The following is a 17574-nucleotide window of genomic DNA, read 5'->3' on the forward strand; positions in this document are numbered from 1 at the left end:
ATAGCAAAAATGTGTGCAGATATGTACGCACATGAAGTGACACACACAAAAAGAGGAGAGAGAGAGAGACAGACAGACAGACACGGGAATGGGGTAGGAACTTGAGACCTTTCAAAGAAATGCAGCTCTCATCTTTATCAGGCTGCTGCTGATTTCTCCAGTTCACGTGATTCATGTGGCCAGGAATGGGTGGTAGTCACCAGGATCGCGGAAGGAAGAGAGAGAGCAGGCATAGAGGTTTTACAGGGCAAGTTTATTAGGAGCAGAGAAGCCCTCCCCAAAGGGAAGGAGGAGAGAGGCTCCCACAAAGAAAAGGGAAAGGGCTTTCAAGTGAGATGTCCACATTGGAGAGAAACTGGAGCCCTTCTAAAGAGCTCCATTCTCTCTCCATTATGGGTGGAGGTTTCACAGGCTGTGCCTAAATCCAGTCAGCTCCTGCTATGGTGTCTCCTAAGGGTAGCATGGAAATCTTGTCCTCTGTATAGCTGGGTGTCGGACCTCTTCTGCAGCTTCATGAGTCTTATCTGCTTGGCTCACTGGGACATCTGGGGCATAGGGTCTTCTGATGACATGGAAACCAAAGAGTTCTTGGTTTTTCTGCTTGGTGGCCCTCTTTCTGCCTACTGTCACTGTTCTTTTTCTGTCTCAAGAGCAGTTTCTCATCTTGGCAATACTGATACCTTTTAAAAACCAAATTATTTTTAAATTTTTTATTACCATCATCTATTTATTGAATAGAGACAGCCAGAAACTGAGAGGAAGGGGGAGACAGAGAGGAGGAGAGACAAACACCTGCAGCACTGCTTCACCACCTGCAAAACTTTGCTCCTGCAGCTGGGGACAGGGGACTTGAACCCAGGTCTTTGTGCATTGTAACATGTGCGCTCAACCTGGTGCGCCACCACCCAGCCCCACTACTGACACATTAAGTTTTGTTACTGGGCATTTTCCTATGCATTATAGGATACAAACCAGATAATCAAAAGCAATTCCCTAATTGTAATAACTATGAGGAGTGTTCAAATAATACCAATCACATTCTGAAATTTGAGAGCCACTGGCAAAGAACAATCTCTGATTTTAAAGATTGTTTTATTATTTTTTTAAAAGATTACTTGGGAGGAGGGCAGGGAGAAAAGAACAGAGACAGGAAGAGAGAGAAGGAGAAAGGGAGGGAAGGCAGGGAGAGAGAGAAAGAGAGAGAGAGAGAACACAGAGCATCTTTCTACTATCTGTAGTGCAGAAGATCAAACTCAGAACGTTATGCTTTCCAGCCTATTGCTCTACCAGTTGCTGCCCTTCCTTCTGGGTCAACATATACAATTTTTTTAATAGGTCCATTTGAAATGACTGTGAAAAAATGACTTTATTTTTTGGTGTGAATGTTTATTATTATTACACACTGTCCAAAGTAACTGTCAAACTATTTACTAATAAAGAAGATTCTAGCAGATCTCAAGGAAAACAGGACCAAGTCTATTTCTTTCAACAAATGAAAATTCCCTCGTAACACCTTGCCTACTTTGAACAAACGAGTATCTGGTGTTTGCCAATAGTGGTCTCTGGAATCTCAAAGGTGATCCACAGTCACTTTTCAGTCATTATTTTCACTGACCTCTCTGTAAATGTAATGAATGCTTTTAGTGCAAAAATTCAATGGATTTAGCTCTTTCCTAATTGTTTTAGTTCTTTGTCTTATTTAAGGCTCATATTATTTAAAGGTTTTAATTATTCAGTATAAAAAGCTGAGTAAAAATATAAGTGAGCTCTTCATTTCTGTCTTGTTTATAAATGATTTGCCTTCAGTATTTTAAGGGTAAAATTATGGAATGCACTCATATTCCTCTGATTCCATAGAAAACACTAGATCAAGCACAGGAACACAGAGTTGTTGCTACCTAGTTTTACTCCATAATAGGAAAATGTCACTGTACCTTTATAATGTTCACAATTTATCTAAACAGGTGGTACCCAAAACACCTGTATTTTTACAACTTACTTTAAGCAAGGGACATTATCACGAAGCCCATCAGATGAACTGCTACTGGTAGATGGATGAGATTGTGGAGGAATGGGTTGAGGATTGGAACCTCCAACTGGTGTTGGCAAAGGTGGTGCCTGCTCACCCTCTGGGGATTCCACATCGTTAATCTCATATAATAATCGAACTTCAAGCATCTGTTACAAAAGTAAAGGTATTTGTCTGTTTATAATACTGATCATTCTATGACAGCTTGTATGAGCATTATCTCGTTCTCCAAAAGAATGTGACATTAAAAAACAATTTTTTTAAGGTAAAAAAATTAGGGTGGCGAGGTGGTGGCGCATCTGGTTAAGCTCTCACATTACAGTGCACAAGGACCCAGGTTCAAGCCCCTGGTTCCCACCTGCAGGAGGAAAGCTTCACGAGTGGTGTAGCAAGGTTGCAGGTATCTCTCTGTCTCTTTCTATCTCCCCCCCTCAATTTCTCTGTCTTAAGCCAATAATAATTAAAAAGTATTTTTTAAAAAAGGTTAAAAATTTAGCCAACTTTCTAAAGGTAAGGGGTGTATAAACAGAAAAATGTTCTGACTTTATATTTTTTGGAAATGTATACGGGTTTATATGCAGGCAGACACAAACACTCAAGCATGACAATTTCAAAATTTATGGTGCACCTGTTAACATCAAATATGGGCATGTTCAGATATGTACCATCTTTCCTCACTGGAAGCATACAATGCATTTAAGGATTTCAATGCTCAGTATAGGACATGCAAGAGAAAAAAAAGAAAACTAATACCAACAACTACATTTTTCACAACAGATGGATGACTAAGTACTGAGGTGTTTTTAAAAAGCTTCTGGATAGAACTGATTGCAAGTCATCTTCTAAATAATTTTCCTATGTTTAAATATCAAACCTCTGACGCGAAAAATAATTAAGAGACTATTACCGGAATGACTTCTGTAATCACTTCTTGTCTACTGAATCTATAAATAATGACATGAGCTGAAACTCCGGCTATGCACAGCATTCTACTTTCTGGACACCAAGAGATGATCTGAATGGCATATGGGTCCTCATCTACAATGTCTGTGTTTGGCTTGTCATCTTTATTTCTGGATTTTTCAAATACTTTAGATGTCTTTAGTTTATATAACACTTGTAGAGTTACTAGAAGAGAGATAACATATTAGATATGTTAGTGCAAAAATTCAAATATTTTGCATCATTAAGCCTCTCTCACTAATAAAGAAGCAATAAGCAATATCTCCTATATTTCGAAACCATGCATTCAATGTACTCAGCGATCACAAAGAGGCACTGATTACATTCATTTTAAAAAGTCAACATCAGGCAGATTTTACATACTATGAAAAAATAAGTAAAATTTTTTGCAAGAAAAATATGCAAATTAAATAATACAATTTGAAAGGTCAGCCAGTGGCACACTTGGTAGAGCAGATAAGTTTCCATGTGCAAGGACCCAGGTTCAAGCCCCAGCTCCCTACCTTTAGGAGAAAATTCACAAATGGTGCAACAATTTTGCAGGTATTTCTCCATCTCTAATTTCTTTTCCCCTCTGGATATCTCTCTCACTCCAATAAATAAAATATATAACATAATATGTTTTCAGAGTTGTTTTTACATATCATATAAATGTATTAGACAACACATTCATATAAAATATATCAATATTTCATAACACTTCTACATGATGGGTTATAATATATCCTAAGTTCACTAAGTACTTATTTGTAATGTCTGTATTTATTCTAATCATTCTTTATTTGTGTGTGTGTGGGGGGAAGCCTTGGGGAGTTATTATATAACCACCATGCTATTTTCATAAGAATAAAACAAACTTCTCAAACATGAGTGTAGAATCTAGTATCAAAGTTATTCTAGAAAATCCTGGTGATTTGAAACACTGCTTCTACCTCTCAAGTTCAGAAAAGAAGAAATTTCAAAGAAAGGGTAGAAGAATTATCTTGAATAAATATTTAATTGATTTACTAATAAATGTCCTTGAGAATATCTCTATGAGTGTGCACTGTCTGTGCCTCACGTAAGATTCCACCACTCCTTGTCCAACTTTTTCATTTAAGAGAAATACCACAACCCTAGACTTTTCCCCACTGTTGCGGTGCTATGACAGGGGGCAGGGGTTCAAACCCAGGCCCTGCACAAGGCCCTATACAGAGCACATGCCCTACCAGGTGAACTATCTTCTAGTCCTGAGAATATGCTTCATGCATGACAAATCATAAATACTTTCACTTGATGAATCAGGTATGAATTTATAGCTTCTAAATTTCAAGTTGAATGTTGGTTATACAACTATTATAAAGCAGGTCATACAAAAGTAATGACAGTGTAATGAGTATAAAAAAAATTCAAAATACTTACTTGCAGAAGCATCCCAGAATTTAACTGACCCATCAGCATGTCTATAAAAAGTAAATAAGTTAAACATGATGGGCAAAAAAACCCCACTTTTTCTGCTTATGTTTTAAAAATAATTTTTTATATAATTATTGTTGTTTTGATGTCATCATTGTTAGATAAGACAGAAATGGAGAGAGGAGGGGAAGACAGAGAGGGGGAGAGAAAGATAAGACACCTGCAGACCTGCTTCACCGCTTGTAAGGTGAGCCCCCTGCCCCCTGCAGGTGGGGAGCCGCGGGCTTGAACCAAGGATCCTTATGTCACCAGTCCTTGCGCTTCGCGCCACATGCGCTTAACCCACTGCGCTACTGCCTGACTCCCCCTAATTTTTTATATCATTATTTGAAAACCAGTCCTTATACAAGAAAAAAGGTAAACTTTAATAGCAAACTGGAGATTCCTGACAATCACATCATTTACGGGGTTAAAGTAAAGAAGGAAAGCACTGCCATCTGCCCTGCAGTTAGTTAGCGCTCCTGCAGTCTTAACTATACTTCGTTACTGATTATTCAATAAAAACATTTTTTACTTACCCTGTAATAATTATTTCTGGGTAACTTTGTGCACCCAAGCCCCAATTACCTCCATTGATAGGCCATTCCTGTAAGAAAAGATTGTTGTATAAAGAAACTTCCAATCACACCATACATTTATCTACTCATCCATCTACGTGAAAGTAAAGAAATATTGCTCCCAAAAATTCAAAAAAGAAATTTCAATTTATTTTTTTCCTAGAAAAGATGTCACTTAACAAGTTATCAAGCACTCTAGAGTTATAAAAAAAAATAGCATCCAATATTAAAATCCACATTCAGCTATGTACCTTTTTGCTGTAGCCTTGACGTTTCTGTCTAGCTCCAACAGAATAAAGGGCAGGAATAAGGTCCACAGGACAGTCAGCAAAATATTCACAACATGTCACAGGGGATTCGTGTATACTCAAAGGGTAGGGATTTTCAAATATAGGATATCTTTAACAAGAAAGAAAGATTTATTAGTTGTCATCTGAGAAATGCAACAATAACAACTTTAAAACAGTTACATTGCCTAAAGATGAAAAAAAATAGTTTGACTAATATTAGCATCTTCTGAAGATCTACATAACAAACTACCTCATGGTCTCTACTGAGTTTTAAAATGAGATGCATTCTTCTGTGAAGACTTTTATGACTTAATTTGTGAAAATAAGTTTAAAATTCATCTTTTATTAAGAAAGTTGCTCAGTTAGAATATTAAAAAGAGAAGCCATAAACTGACCTGTGATGATGATGATGATGATGATGTGTGTGCATGCGTACAGTGTGTATCTTATTTACTTCTTAACCAAACTTATGATTATAGCCATGTTAGTTAAGAACAGAGGTTTAGAGAGTGTTATTTCCAAAGGGATGCCACCTCCCAAGTAGGAGAAACAGAATTTTTTTAAAGTACTTATTTTATTTACTTACTCCCTTTTGTTGCCCTTGTTGCTTTATTGTTGTGGTTATTATTGTTGTCCATCGTTGTTGGATAGGACAGCGAGAAATGGAGAGAGGAGGAAAGACAGAGAGGAGGAGAGAAAGACAGACACCTGCAGACCTGCCTCACCGCCTGTGAAGCGACTCCCCCAGATCAATAAAGCTAATTTAAATTTCAACTGGCTGTTTACTTCATTAGTGTTATTTTGAATATTCTCTATATTTTCTTACTTTAGTGATAAACTAGAAATTAACTAAAATACGTTCAAAAAGTTCTAAGTAGTGTATAGTTTTGATCAGTCTACTATTGATATTTATAATTAGAAGAAAAAATTATAAAAGTTCCTTTTCTAGACTATAAAATGTACCCTCAAAACCACATATAAACAGAAAACAAACACAATTAGTTTTCCCATGTGGGGCAATTTTAAATTTTATCTAAGGGGGAGTAGGCAGGGAAGAAGATCATATTATAATAAGTTATTCTAGGATTGTCATTTAAAAATGTTCTTAAAGTCCTTTTTTATGGGAGTCAGGCAGTAGCGTAGCAGGTTAAATGCAGGTGGCACAAAGTGCAAGGACTGGCGTAAAGATCCCAATTCGAGCCCCTGGCTCCCCACCTGCAGGGGAGTCGCTTCACAAGTGGTGAAGCAGGTCTGCAAGTATCTATCTTTCTCTCCCCCCTCTGTCTTCCCCTCCTCTCTCGATTTCTTTCTGTCCTATCCAACAATAACAACATCAATAACAACAATAACTACAACAATAAAACAAGGGCAACAAAAGAAAATATATAAGTATATCTTTTTAAAAATGCTTTTTTACATAATCTTGTCATGTAAAAAATAAAAAGCAACTGATCGCTAAACGGTTGATGTAAATTCAAGAATGCCTTAAAATAAGGTTAATAATATTCTTTACTTTTCCTTTAGTATTTCATATTAGACAATTCTTTACTTTACCACTAGATGCCAGCAATACTCTTTTCAATAGAGAGAGAATGACTCTCCACAGATGTTGACAAGTATCTGACAAGTATCTACTGGGGATGTGGGGCAAGGTATGTGTTTAAAATAGTCCCCAGCTGAGAAATGCTGCATGGGTAAATGCAATTAAAACCCCTTAATAATGATCACCCAGGAGACACAAATAAATAGAATGTTCTCCCCTTTCCTTTTAAGGACTTTAGAAGCAAACATACTGTATGTTAGAAAAAACAATATACCAGAAATATCACAGAAATTTGCGAAGGAGCTAGGGTGTGTAGACTTACAAAAGAGATATCCTCTTGCTGGTTATGAAAAAAAAAATAAGAAAAGCTTCAAGAGGATAAGAAAGTTGACTTTTAAAGCTGTGTGTGTGTGTGTGTGTATATATGTGTGTGTGTATGTATGTGTGTGTGTATTTTAGTTGTAGTGAAACAAATCCAATGTCTCAGCTGTTTAGAACTAGATAAGAAAAGACAAGGAAGTGTGAAAAAAGACAAGGAAGTTGCTTAACACATAGTTCTTTTTTTCTAGGGCGTAAGACACCTATGGGAAGACAGTGAGAAATGGAAGACAGTGAGAAATCAGACTAGAAGAGATACTTAAATTTCTATTTTTTAATTTTTTTATTATCTTTATTTATTTGATAGAGACAGCCAGATATCAAAAGCTAAGGGGGAGACAGAGAGGAAGAGTCAAGACAGACAGACACCTGCAGACCTGCTTCACTACTCCTGAAGGTTTCCCCCTGCAGGTGGGGACAGGGGGCCTGAACCCAGGTCCTCACACATTGCAACTAACATGTGAGCTCCACCAGGTGCACCACAACCCGGCCGTAAATTAAATTCCCACAACTAAATTAGCTGTTGGAGAAAGCAAATTTAGATAAAATGCAATAGAGACACATAGTTATTTAGAGAGGAAATTAAAGAGACTGGTGTTGCGTATAAAAATCAAGCTGACAGCAGGGGAGTCGCTTCACAGGCGGTGAAGCAGGTCTGCAGGTGTCTATCTTTCTCTCCTCCTCTCTGTCTTCCCCTCCCTCTCTCCATTTCTCTCTGTCCTATCCAATAATAAAACAATAATAACTACAACAATAAAAAACAACAAGGGCAACAAAAGGAAATAAATAAATTAAATAAATATTTTTTAAAAAAAAAATCAAGCTGACAATGGTATTCATTAACACAATGCAATGCTCAACTTAGGTGGAGAGACTATAAAAGATTATCCAGAGATAATAAGGTGGCTTCAACCTTGGATATGCTAATTTTGTGTATTCCCAGAATACTAAATATTAGGTCAAACCATAATAAAATTTTACTTAAAAATGGAAATACTTATCAGCATAATGAATTTAACAAGTATTTTAGAAATGTGTTTCTTATCTTGGATGGAGCTTGAAGAAATCATGTTAAGTGAAATCAGTCAGAAACAGAAGGATGAATATGGGATGATCTCAGTCTCAAGCAGAAGTTGAGAAAACAAGATCAGAAAACACAAGTAGAACCTGAACTGGAGTTGGTGTATTGCACCAAATAAAAGACTCTGGGGTGGCTGGTGGGGGTGGGGGAGAGTACAGGTCCAAGAAGGATGACAGTGGACCTAGTGGGGATTGTATTGTTGTGTGGAAAACTGAGAAATGTTATGCATGTACAAACTACTGTATTTACTGTCAACTGTAAAACATTAATTCCCCAATAAAGAAATTAAAAAAATGTGTTTGTTACTCTCTAGAAATAGGCCAAGTCCATGAATATAAAAATAGAATTTTGAAAGAATTGAAACAAATATCATGCTAGAAATGTCTCAGCAGCACAAAAATAATGGGTGTGTAAATTTTTATTTCTTACCCATTTTGTGCAAGGTCAATAAGTACTAGATCCTTTTCTAGAAGAACCACTACAGCATAGGGTTCCTGAAAATCTGCAATAGGAAAAACAAAAAATAATTTTAAATATATAAGAGGATAGCAAATTATATCATAAATATTTCTTGTATATTTTATTCCCCCATTCTCTAGTAACTTTCTGACCCAGCAATTCACACAACTTATAGTGAATATGCTGAGATATATCTGTATAATAACTTCTACAATTTTAATGAAGAAGACAGGAAGTTCATAATATCACAATAATACTGCAAACTCTCAGGAAAGGATAACAAACCCAAGCACATAGTGTTAACGTTAAATGATTGTGTTTTTCTAGGATATTTTACATGTGTCTGCCACCTATAAAATAAATCATATACTATGTCTCAATGAACTTCAAAACAAGTTAAAAAAAAAAAGTCAGATTTCAATTTCTCTTGAAATAATAGATGTGAACTTCCATGGTTAATTTTATGTGTCAACTCCTTTCCTATGGAGGGCAACTGTTTACTTAAATGCCTGCCTACTGTTGCTAAGAAGGTTTTTTTTTTCCCCCCAAATGTGATTTAGCACTTAATTCCACAAATTTATGGTAAAGAAGATTTTTCTGAGAAGTTTTTAGGTTGAGGTTTTCTGAGAAAGAAGCAATTATGCCTTTGAAGACCGCGACTTCAAAGTCTTCCTCAGTTTCCAGCTGGCACAATTCAGACTCAAGACCGCAACATCGATCGCACTCTGTTCTGAATATCTAGCCTGTCCATCTGATCTACAAATTTTGGCGATTGGCCCTAACAGATGTGTTACCCAATTCCTTAAGAATAAATTCTATACCTTTGCTATGTCTGTCTGTTCAGAAATCTATCCTTCCACCCAGCCATTCCATTTCACTGGAGAACAGTGATTAATACACTAGTATTGTACAGAATTTAAAAACGTTCCTTGGTCTGGTTTTGTTTTTCCTTCACAAAAGCTCTTACTACCAATGTAGGATCCTAAGCAGACAGAATGTCTTAAATAGTATTAACTCCTAAGATAAATTCGTCAAGTTATGAAAGCAATTTTCTTCCTCCCGAAGAATTACCACCACAGGATTAAGAAATTACTTAAGCTAGCATTTCGATCTTCACGTTGAATAAAAGGTTTATGTAAAGAATGAGTTTTAGATATGCAAAGCTTACCATTTGGGTATGGAGTTTCACAGAGCGTTAGAAAGTCAACGATTGAATAGTCCATTTCTAGCACAGCAGTACTTTTCCCATGCATAACTGTCAAGCACGGTCTTCTTCCTACAGTGTCATATGACAAACCTCCTGACAAAATAATAAAAGGCTCCCTGGAAATAAAATACATACTTAGGATTATGAATAGCACAATGGAGACTATTTCCTTGCTGTATTCTAATTTATTTAATAGTAACATTTTAAATTCTAACAATATTATGTATGATTTAATGGAATTTTCACATGTGGCTTTTTAAATTGTACTAGGAAAAACCCAGGTCAATTCTAAAAATTAACCTACTTTGGTGTATTGCAGCAAAGGGTAGTGGGTGGATGGGTGGGTGGGTGGGTGGGTGGAGAGAAAACAGGTCCTGGAAAAGGATGACAGAGGACCTAGTGGGGCTTGTATTGTTATGTGGAGAACTGACAAATGTTATGCATGTACAAACTATTGTATTCACTGTTGACTGTAAAACATTAATCCCCCAATAAAGGAAAAAATAAAATAAAAATTAGCCTACAAAAAGCAGGGACATCAACCATATTCGTCTTAACACTTCTCTTTGATTCCTAAATTATTTCCTCTGTTCTCTTTACACATCTTTCAGAAAATCCATTCTGTTTTTTTGGGTACTAAGTTGCATAAACGTATTGCCTTTATCTTAACTACCATGACTTTCAAAGGAACTTTCAAGAAACCCAGTGTATGTAAGAGATCCACTATATGTAATAAATTGGCTTCTTACTGATGTATCAAGAATTGTACAAATTATAAATGATCCTCTCGGTTTTTATTATAATAAGAAAATTGGTAAAATAATCACTTAAACCAATTTCTGTAGAATGAAGCTCTTCCACTGAGTCTTGGCTGGTATACTTTCAAAGTATAGCTCCCACATATGTCTACCAACTGTCCACTTGCCTCTTCTTACAATTTGGTAAGAATGCAGATCAGCAATCAGTGTCTACTCTCAGATAAAACCTTATTAAGTCTTATGTGAAAAACATGTTCCTGTTACAGAGTATACCTTACCAAAAATTACCATTATTAGGATAATTATCAAATAGTCACTACCACCCATTATGAAATTTTCCCTTAATGTTATATGTAATATAATGGAAATGTTGTAATTTAAAATATTTTATTTTTTTAATATTTATTTATTCCCTTTTGTTGCCCTTGTTTTTTATTGTTGTGGTTATTACTGTTGTTGTCGTTGTTGGATAGGACAGAGAGAAACGGAGAGAGGAGGGGAAGACAGAGAGGAGGAGAGAAAGACAGACACCTGCAGACCTGCTTCACCGCCTGTGAAGCGACTCCCCTGCAGGTGGGGAGCTGGGGTTCGAACCGGGATCCTTATGCTGGTCCTTGTGCTTTGCGCCACCTGCGCTTAACCCGCTGCGCTACAGCCCGACTTCCTAAAATATTTTATTTTTATCTAAAACAAGAAAAAGCAAGCTCCATTAAAATGTAGTAGTAGTAGCAATACTACTAAGGTTTGCACTTTATAAGTAAATTATAAACACTAAGTCAAATAACCACTGATTTTTAAAATTTTATTATTTTACTTATTTAAAATACATAATAGTACATATATAGTTATGTGAATTGGTCTCATCAGAAAAACTGTGATGCATTTTTTATGTGCAGAAAAACATAGAAAAAAAATACAGTGCGACTTTTCCAGTAGTTGACTGCATACTTGTATACTTTATTTTTTCATAACATTTACTGTTGAAAACTAATTTATTTCTTTCACTTACTGTTTTTCTCATGAAGAGATAAGAGGTTTGTCTGTTTTGCTCAATGCTGGATTTAAAACAGCATATTTATAGTAGGGGTGGGTAGATGTGGGGGTGGGAATGGCATAATAATTATGCAAAGAGACTCCATGCCTGAGGCTCTAAAGTCCCAGGTACAATGCCCCATAATACCATAAACCAGAGCGTAGCAGTGCTCTGTGAAAAAGAAAAATAGGAAAAAATAATAATATTTTTTAAAAAACCATATACTTCACAGGGGTACACAGGAATAGAAATGTTATTTCTACTACCATCCTCTAACTTATTATCATCTAGATTTTTCACCATTACACTGATTTGGTTTCTCTTACTTTTCCAGCAAAGTGTGTCACAGTAACTAAAGTTTTAAATTTTGTCCTGAGTAAAACTCCACCCAACTAACACTGTTTCGATCTCTTAGCATATTGATTGACGGTGTGATCAGAAAAGTAATTTAATTTTCTTCCATCTTAAACATGCCATGAAAAATAAAAAGATGATCCCTTCTATTCTGCAGTTCAAAATACTGCATAGAAAGTACTAGGTAGAGGGGTACTGAATACAACAATTTGGACTTTTACAGATTGGAAGGTCTTGGTTTGTAATTCTATGTAATATTTCAAGTACAGTCTAGTATATATTTTATATATACCCAGCTAAAATAACACAAGTAATATTGATAATCACCATGAACAGGGAGACAATAAGTTACAGTACAGACTAAAATTTCCTAAAAACAGCAAGAAGATGCTAGATAGATAACATTGGATAGGTGACAAGCTTATTAGATAGTTACATTGTAAACAAAGAATTAACAATTAAGACAGGTAAATCAATGTTTTCTCACAGGGCTTATAGGTTGCCTCTACTGTTTTTCTAAATTTAGGAGAAAAAGAAGCACACAACAAAACCTGGATAAGGTATATGGATTTTAAGAAATAAATGAATAAGTAATAGCTCAAAAGGAATGCCAACTAATTTATCACCAAGGTAATATTCTCTGTCATAGTTATGTTTCCCAAATCCAAACTATGGGGTTTTTTTTCCCTCATTTTTTCAGCTGGGAACTGCCTGATCTATGGAAAAAGATTGTTTTCCATTATGATGCCCTAAATTTTGAAAAGTAAATATTAATTGTATGAATATTTATAGAAAGACATGAGTCATAAATACAATGATAAAACAAAGTCAAACGTTTTAATGATGAACAATGAAAATAACAACAATTCAAAGATTTTTATTAGAATTTGAAATTATACTGAAAACTCTAGGGCAGTTAGATCATTTCTGGATAGCTGTGAATTACAGATATGAAGAACCATTTTCACTTCTTTAAAATAAAAGGTTAGCATTTTTATGCTATGGTAAGGTATAGAAGTACTAACATTTTATTCTACTACTTTAAAATACAACTTCAGTAGAACTTTTATTAATACTGGAAGACTTTTGTTTCTGAAGACATGCAGGCTAGAACACTTGGAGAAATGTATGTGCTTTTTGTTTCTTATTATCCTACTAGCAAGGTCAGTCTGTCCTCCCCTTTCCCCTCGGTTCCCTCATTCAGGCCAGTCTTGACAAGAGGTTTGCAGAAGCTGTTAACTAAGGGAACCTTTCCAGTGGTGTACAAGTGCAAGGTCTTGGCACCATCTTAAAAAGAAGGTGACCCTTGGCAAGTCTTTTAAATTATGTATTGAAAAAGCAGAAAGTATACCTAAAGTGCCTCTGCATACTGAATTTGACAGTGAGATGAGCATTTGTACCACATTCTGAGTCATGAACTGAAACGTCTGCTGTTAGTTTTGCTGAAAGTATGACTGACTATCATTATTTAAGTTTGAGTAAATGTCATTCATTTTTTCTCCACAAATGAATGGGAGTGACAGTTTTAATAAAAACAACTGACATTTGTTTACAATGATAAAATTTGGGCTTTGAGGTAAAAGTCAAGAGTCTGTCATATTGCGTTTCAGAGCTGGCCAACACATAACAGAGTTCACAGGGTGGTGAGACCAGCCTGTGGACTCTAAGGACATTCCTGTAGATGAAGCCAATGTGAAAGAGTGTCTACTGTAGTAACAAGTATCTACTTGAATGAAATTTTTGGAAATTGTTTATTATGATACAGATATTAAACTATATATTAGGGTACATAGTAATTATAGGTAAAATTACAACCTTTTAAAAAAGGTTTCTATTAGAAATAAACAAAGAATACAGATTCTCTTTACATTATTTTATTTTGACCACTAGTATGATGACAGAGTTATTATACTTAGGGCCAGGCAGTGGTACACCCAGTTGAGAGTACATATTACAGTGTGCAAGGAACTGGGTTCAAGACCCTAGACCCCATCTGCAGGGGGGAAGCTTCACGAGTGGTGAAGCTTTACTCCAGGTACCTCTCTTTCTCTGTCTCTATCTCCCTCTCTCCTTCTGAAAAATAACAAAAAAAAATTAAAAGAAAAAATAAAAACTACCAGACTCCCCATGACTTCTCCTCAAAACAGCCCAAATCTTCCTTAATCATTCGCGCGAATATAAGATTTATTTAGCATCAGGCATCTAACATATGACATTCTTATTCAAGTAACAAGTCACAATCTGGCAACAAAAGCAGAAAAAAGTCATGAATTCAATTAATTTGAAAGGAAAAAAGATCTCAAAATACCTCCTCTACCTTAGAGGCAGATATCTGAGCAATTGCTCCTATAAACTGTTAAGTTTCACAAACCTTAAAGAATTTTAGAAAACTAAACTTTCTTACAACCAAGAAAATCTTGACAGTTAAAGCAAATGCTACCATGTGAAGCTGCCATGTTTGTTTATAGGCAACTTTTTTCTTCTGCTGCTTTTGCTGAACATAACATCTCAGTTGCAGTGCTGAGGTTAAACTAAAAAGTAAAACTGACATTCAGTATATGGCAAGTCAAATGATTAAAACAATTTCAACTTAGTTTATCTGTTCTAGCCATATAAATTACACACACACCCACACATACAAACATTGTCTTTGGAATTTCAGCATGTCAAAGTTTTAAACAAGCAGGCTGGTCAGGATTCATGAAATTTATAAAGATAAAACAGTAATTCGTATCAGCCCACTGCTTCATACTCCGTTTATATGTCAGTAGTGATGCAAATAAGAAATTTTAACTATATAGCTAGGAAGTCTCAGCAAGAAATCTATGATTTTCAATGTATGATTAGTTTATATTTATAAAATGGCTTATCTCTGGGAATCACAGTGTTACAAGTATGATGTCACAGAATACCTATGACAGCATATTGCATAGTTTTTTGTTTGTTTTTTGCCATCAGGGTCAACTTGGGCTCAGTGTCTGCACTAAGAATCCACTGCTCCCAGAGGCCATTTCTTCTTCTTCTCCTTCTTCTATTTTATTGGGTAGAATAGAGAGATTAAGAGGGAGAAAGGAAGAAAAAAAAAAAGACACCCGAAAGCCTGCTTCACCATTTGTGAAGTGTCCCCCTGCAGGTGAGGAGTGTGGAGCTCAAATCAGGGTCCTTGCATATGGTAATATGTGTACTTAACCGGGTGTGCCACCCCCCATTTAACATATTCTTATTTGTTTATTTTTTGATAGTGACATAAATTCAGATGAAAAGAGCAGATAGAAAAAGAAAGAGACAACTGCAGCTCTGCTTCATTGCTCATGAAGCCTTCCCTTGCAGGTGGGGACTGGGATCTTGAACCCAGGTCTTTTTTTTTTTAATTAAATTTTTTTTTAAATTATCTTTATTTACTGGATAGAGACAGCCAGAAATGAAGACGGTGGTAGAGGGAGCACTGTAGCACTGCTTCACTACTCACAAAGCTTTCCCCCTGCAGGTGGGGACCAGGGGGTTCAAATCTGGGTCCTTGTGCATTGTAATATGAGTGCTCAACTAGGTGCGCCACCACCAGGCCCCAAAATCCAAGTCTTTATACACTTTACTATGTGCCACCTGGCCCTGTTTTCATAATCATTTACTGCAGATGAAGTTTTACATGGATTAGATAATTATCTTTTAGGAAGGCACCATATACACTGATGCTACATATATTACAAGTCGCCATGGGAAGATTCTGGAACATGATATTGTTTGGGTATCACTATAAGATATTCAGAATATGTGTAAGTCAAAGTGAAAGCAGTTTGGATTGGGAAACATGTGGAATAGGATGAATAATGATGAAAAAAAGGATATGCCCTTAAATTAGTGTATATAATGGGATGCATTGGATCGACCTTCTCGTGGTGCATCCCGTGAGTACCCATTTATTGGGGAAACTGACGATCCTTCCTAGCCGACTGAATCCACATGGATCCCAGTCACTTTCAAAGCCAGCAACAAGCAGCTCCTGACAGCTTTCAACCTGACCTGTTGACTGGCTACGGAAGAAGGGCAAATGCTAGAAGAAGAAGTGTATATAATTCAAACGTCTTTAAGGATGTATCAAAGAACCAATTTAGATGAAAGTGTAGCTTAAAATGAAGAAAATATGGCAAATTTAAGAATGAAATTAAATAGGAAACGCAAGACAAATGAATTGGAGGCTGTATAGGGAGTGATATCTAAAAAGCTTCAACAAATAACTAGCCACTTTAAAAATATTCTGAAATGAAATGGTGCCGTTTTATAAATACATAATCAAAAACTATAGCAGGGGGGCTGGGCGATAGCTCAGTGGGTTAAGCCCACGTGGCACGAAGCGCAAGGACCAGTGCGAGGATCCAGTTCAAGCCCCTTGCTCCCCACCTGCAGGGGTTGCTTCACGCATGGTGAAGCAGGTCTGCAGGTGTCTATCTTTCTCTCCCCCACTCTGTCTTCCCTTCTTCTCTCGATTTCCCTCTGTCCTATCCAACAACAACAACAACAACATAAATGGCAATAATAATGACAACAACCAGGGCAACAAAAATGGGGAAAAATGGCCTCCAGGAGCAATGGATTCATGGTGTAGGCACCAAGCTCCAGCCATAACCCTGGAGGCAGGAAAAAAAAATTCTATTTTAAAAATTTGGATATGAATTGCTACCAAGTAAGATGAATAGCAACCACTTACATTCTGATTTTGCTAGACTCGTCAGATGATTTCTAGATATAGAGGTGCAGTTATGCACATACATAAACAATTTCTAGTCTGTGATAAACATAAATACTTAGTGGAACCACAACTTGCAAAAACAAACAGAAAAAAACCCCAAAACAATAACAACAACAACAACAAAAACCCAAAACCTTAAATTGGCAAGTTTCTATGACTCACTGCTGCTTTGAGTGCAGATACAAACAAATTTAGCTTCAACCCTTTATTATCACAGCAGGTTGCCTTTCCAGTAACAGCAGTCCTTCAGGAGTTTCTATTGTGATTACAGAATTTAAGGTAATTTTAATACATGGATGCCAATTTTAAGGTAGTGAATTAGTAAAATAAACATCATCCCACATTGATAGGACTGGTAAAAAAAATAGTGCATATTATACTCAGTTTTTCAAGTATGCACAAATCACTGTGAAAAAAAAATGTGGCAGTATGTCAAGACCATAAAAATCTTTTCAAATTTTCATAACTAGAAGCTTACTATAAAGAGATCATTCCATATATTTTTACTGTTATCTATAGCACAACTCTCAGAATGAATATGTTCACTACTGTCTGTGTGTGTGTGTGTGTGTATACACACACACACACACACACACAAACACACAGAGACATACATATTTTAATAGAGGGGGGAAAAGAAAGGGAGCACTATACAATGCAGGTACTATGATGTTCCTCTTTCTACCTCTCTCCTCTGAAATTAAATAAGCAAATAGAATC

The 17574-nt window shown here is 36.1% G+C and overlaps 1 protein-coding gene across 1 annotated transcript in view; it reads right to left on the bottom strand.

Annotated features, from left to right (window-relative positions):
• The window catches only part of STXBP5 (syntaxin binding protein 5), a 172252-nt gene that overhangs the window by 60775 nt on the left and 93903 nt on the right, over positions 1-17574 (bottom strand). The window contains exons 10-16 of the mRNA XM_060205144.1: positions 9924-10078; positions 8726-8798; positions 5256-5403; positions 4966-5033; positions 4394-4434; positions 2937-3157; positions 2000-2178 (exon numbers count right to left, since the gene is read on the bottom strand). Of these exons, the coding sequence (XP_060061127.1) occupies positions 2000-2178; positions 2937-3157; positions 4394-4434; positions 4966-5033; positions 5256-5403; positions 8726-8798; positions 9924-10078 (885 nt within the window). The remainder of the gene's footprint in view (positions 1-1999; positions 2179-2936; positions 3158-4393; positions 4435-4965; positions 5034-5255; positions 5404-8725; positions 8799-9923; positions 10079-17574) is intronic.

This window comes from Erinaceus europaeus, chromosome 13, assembly GCF_950295315.1.
Source record: "Erinaceus europaeus chromosome 13, mEriEur2.1, whole genome shotgun sequence".
Taxonomy (NCBI): Eukaryota; Metazoa; Chordata; class Mammalia; order Eulipotyphla; family Erinaceidae; genus Erinaceus; species Erinaceus europaeus.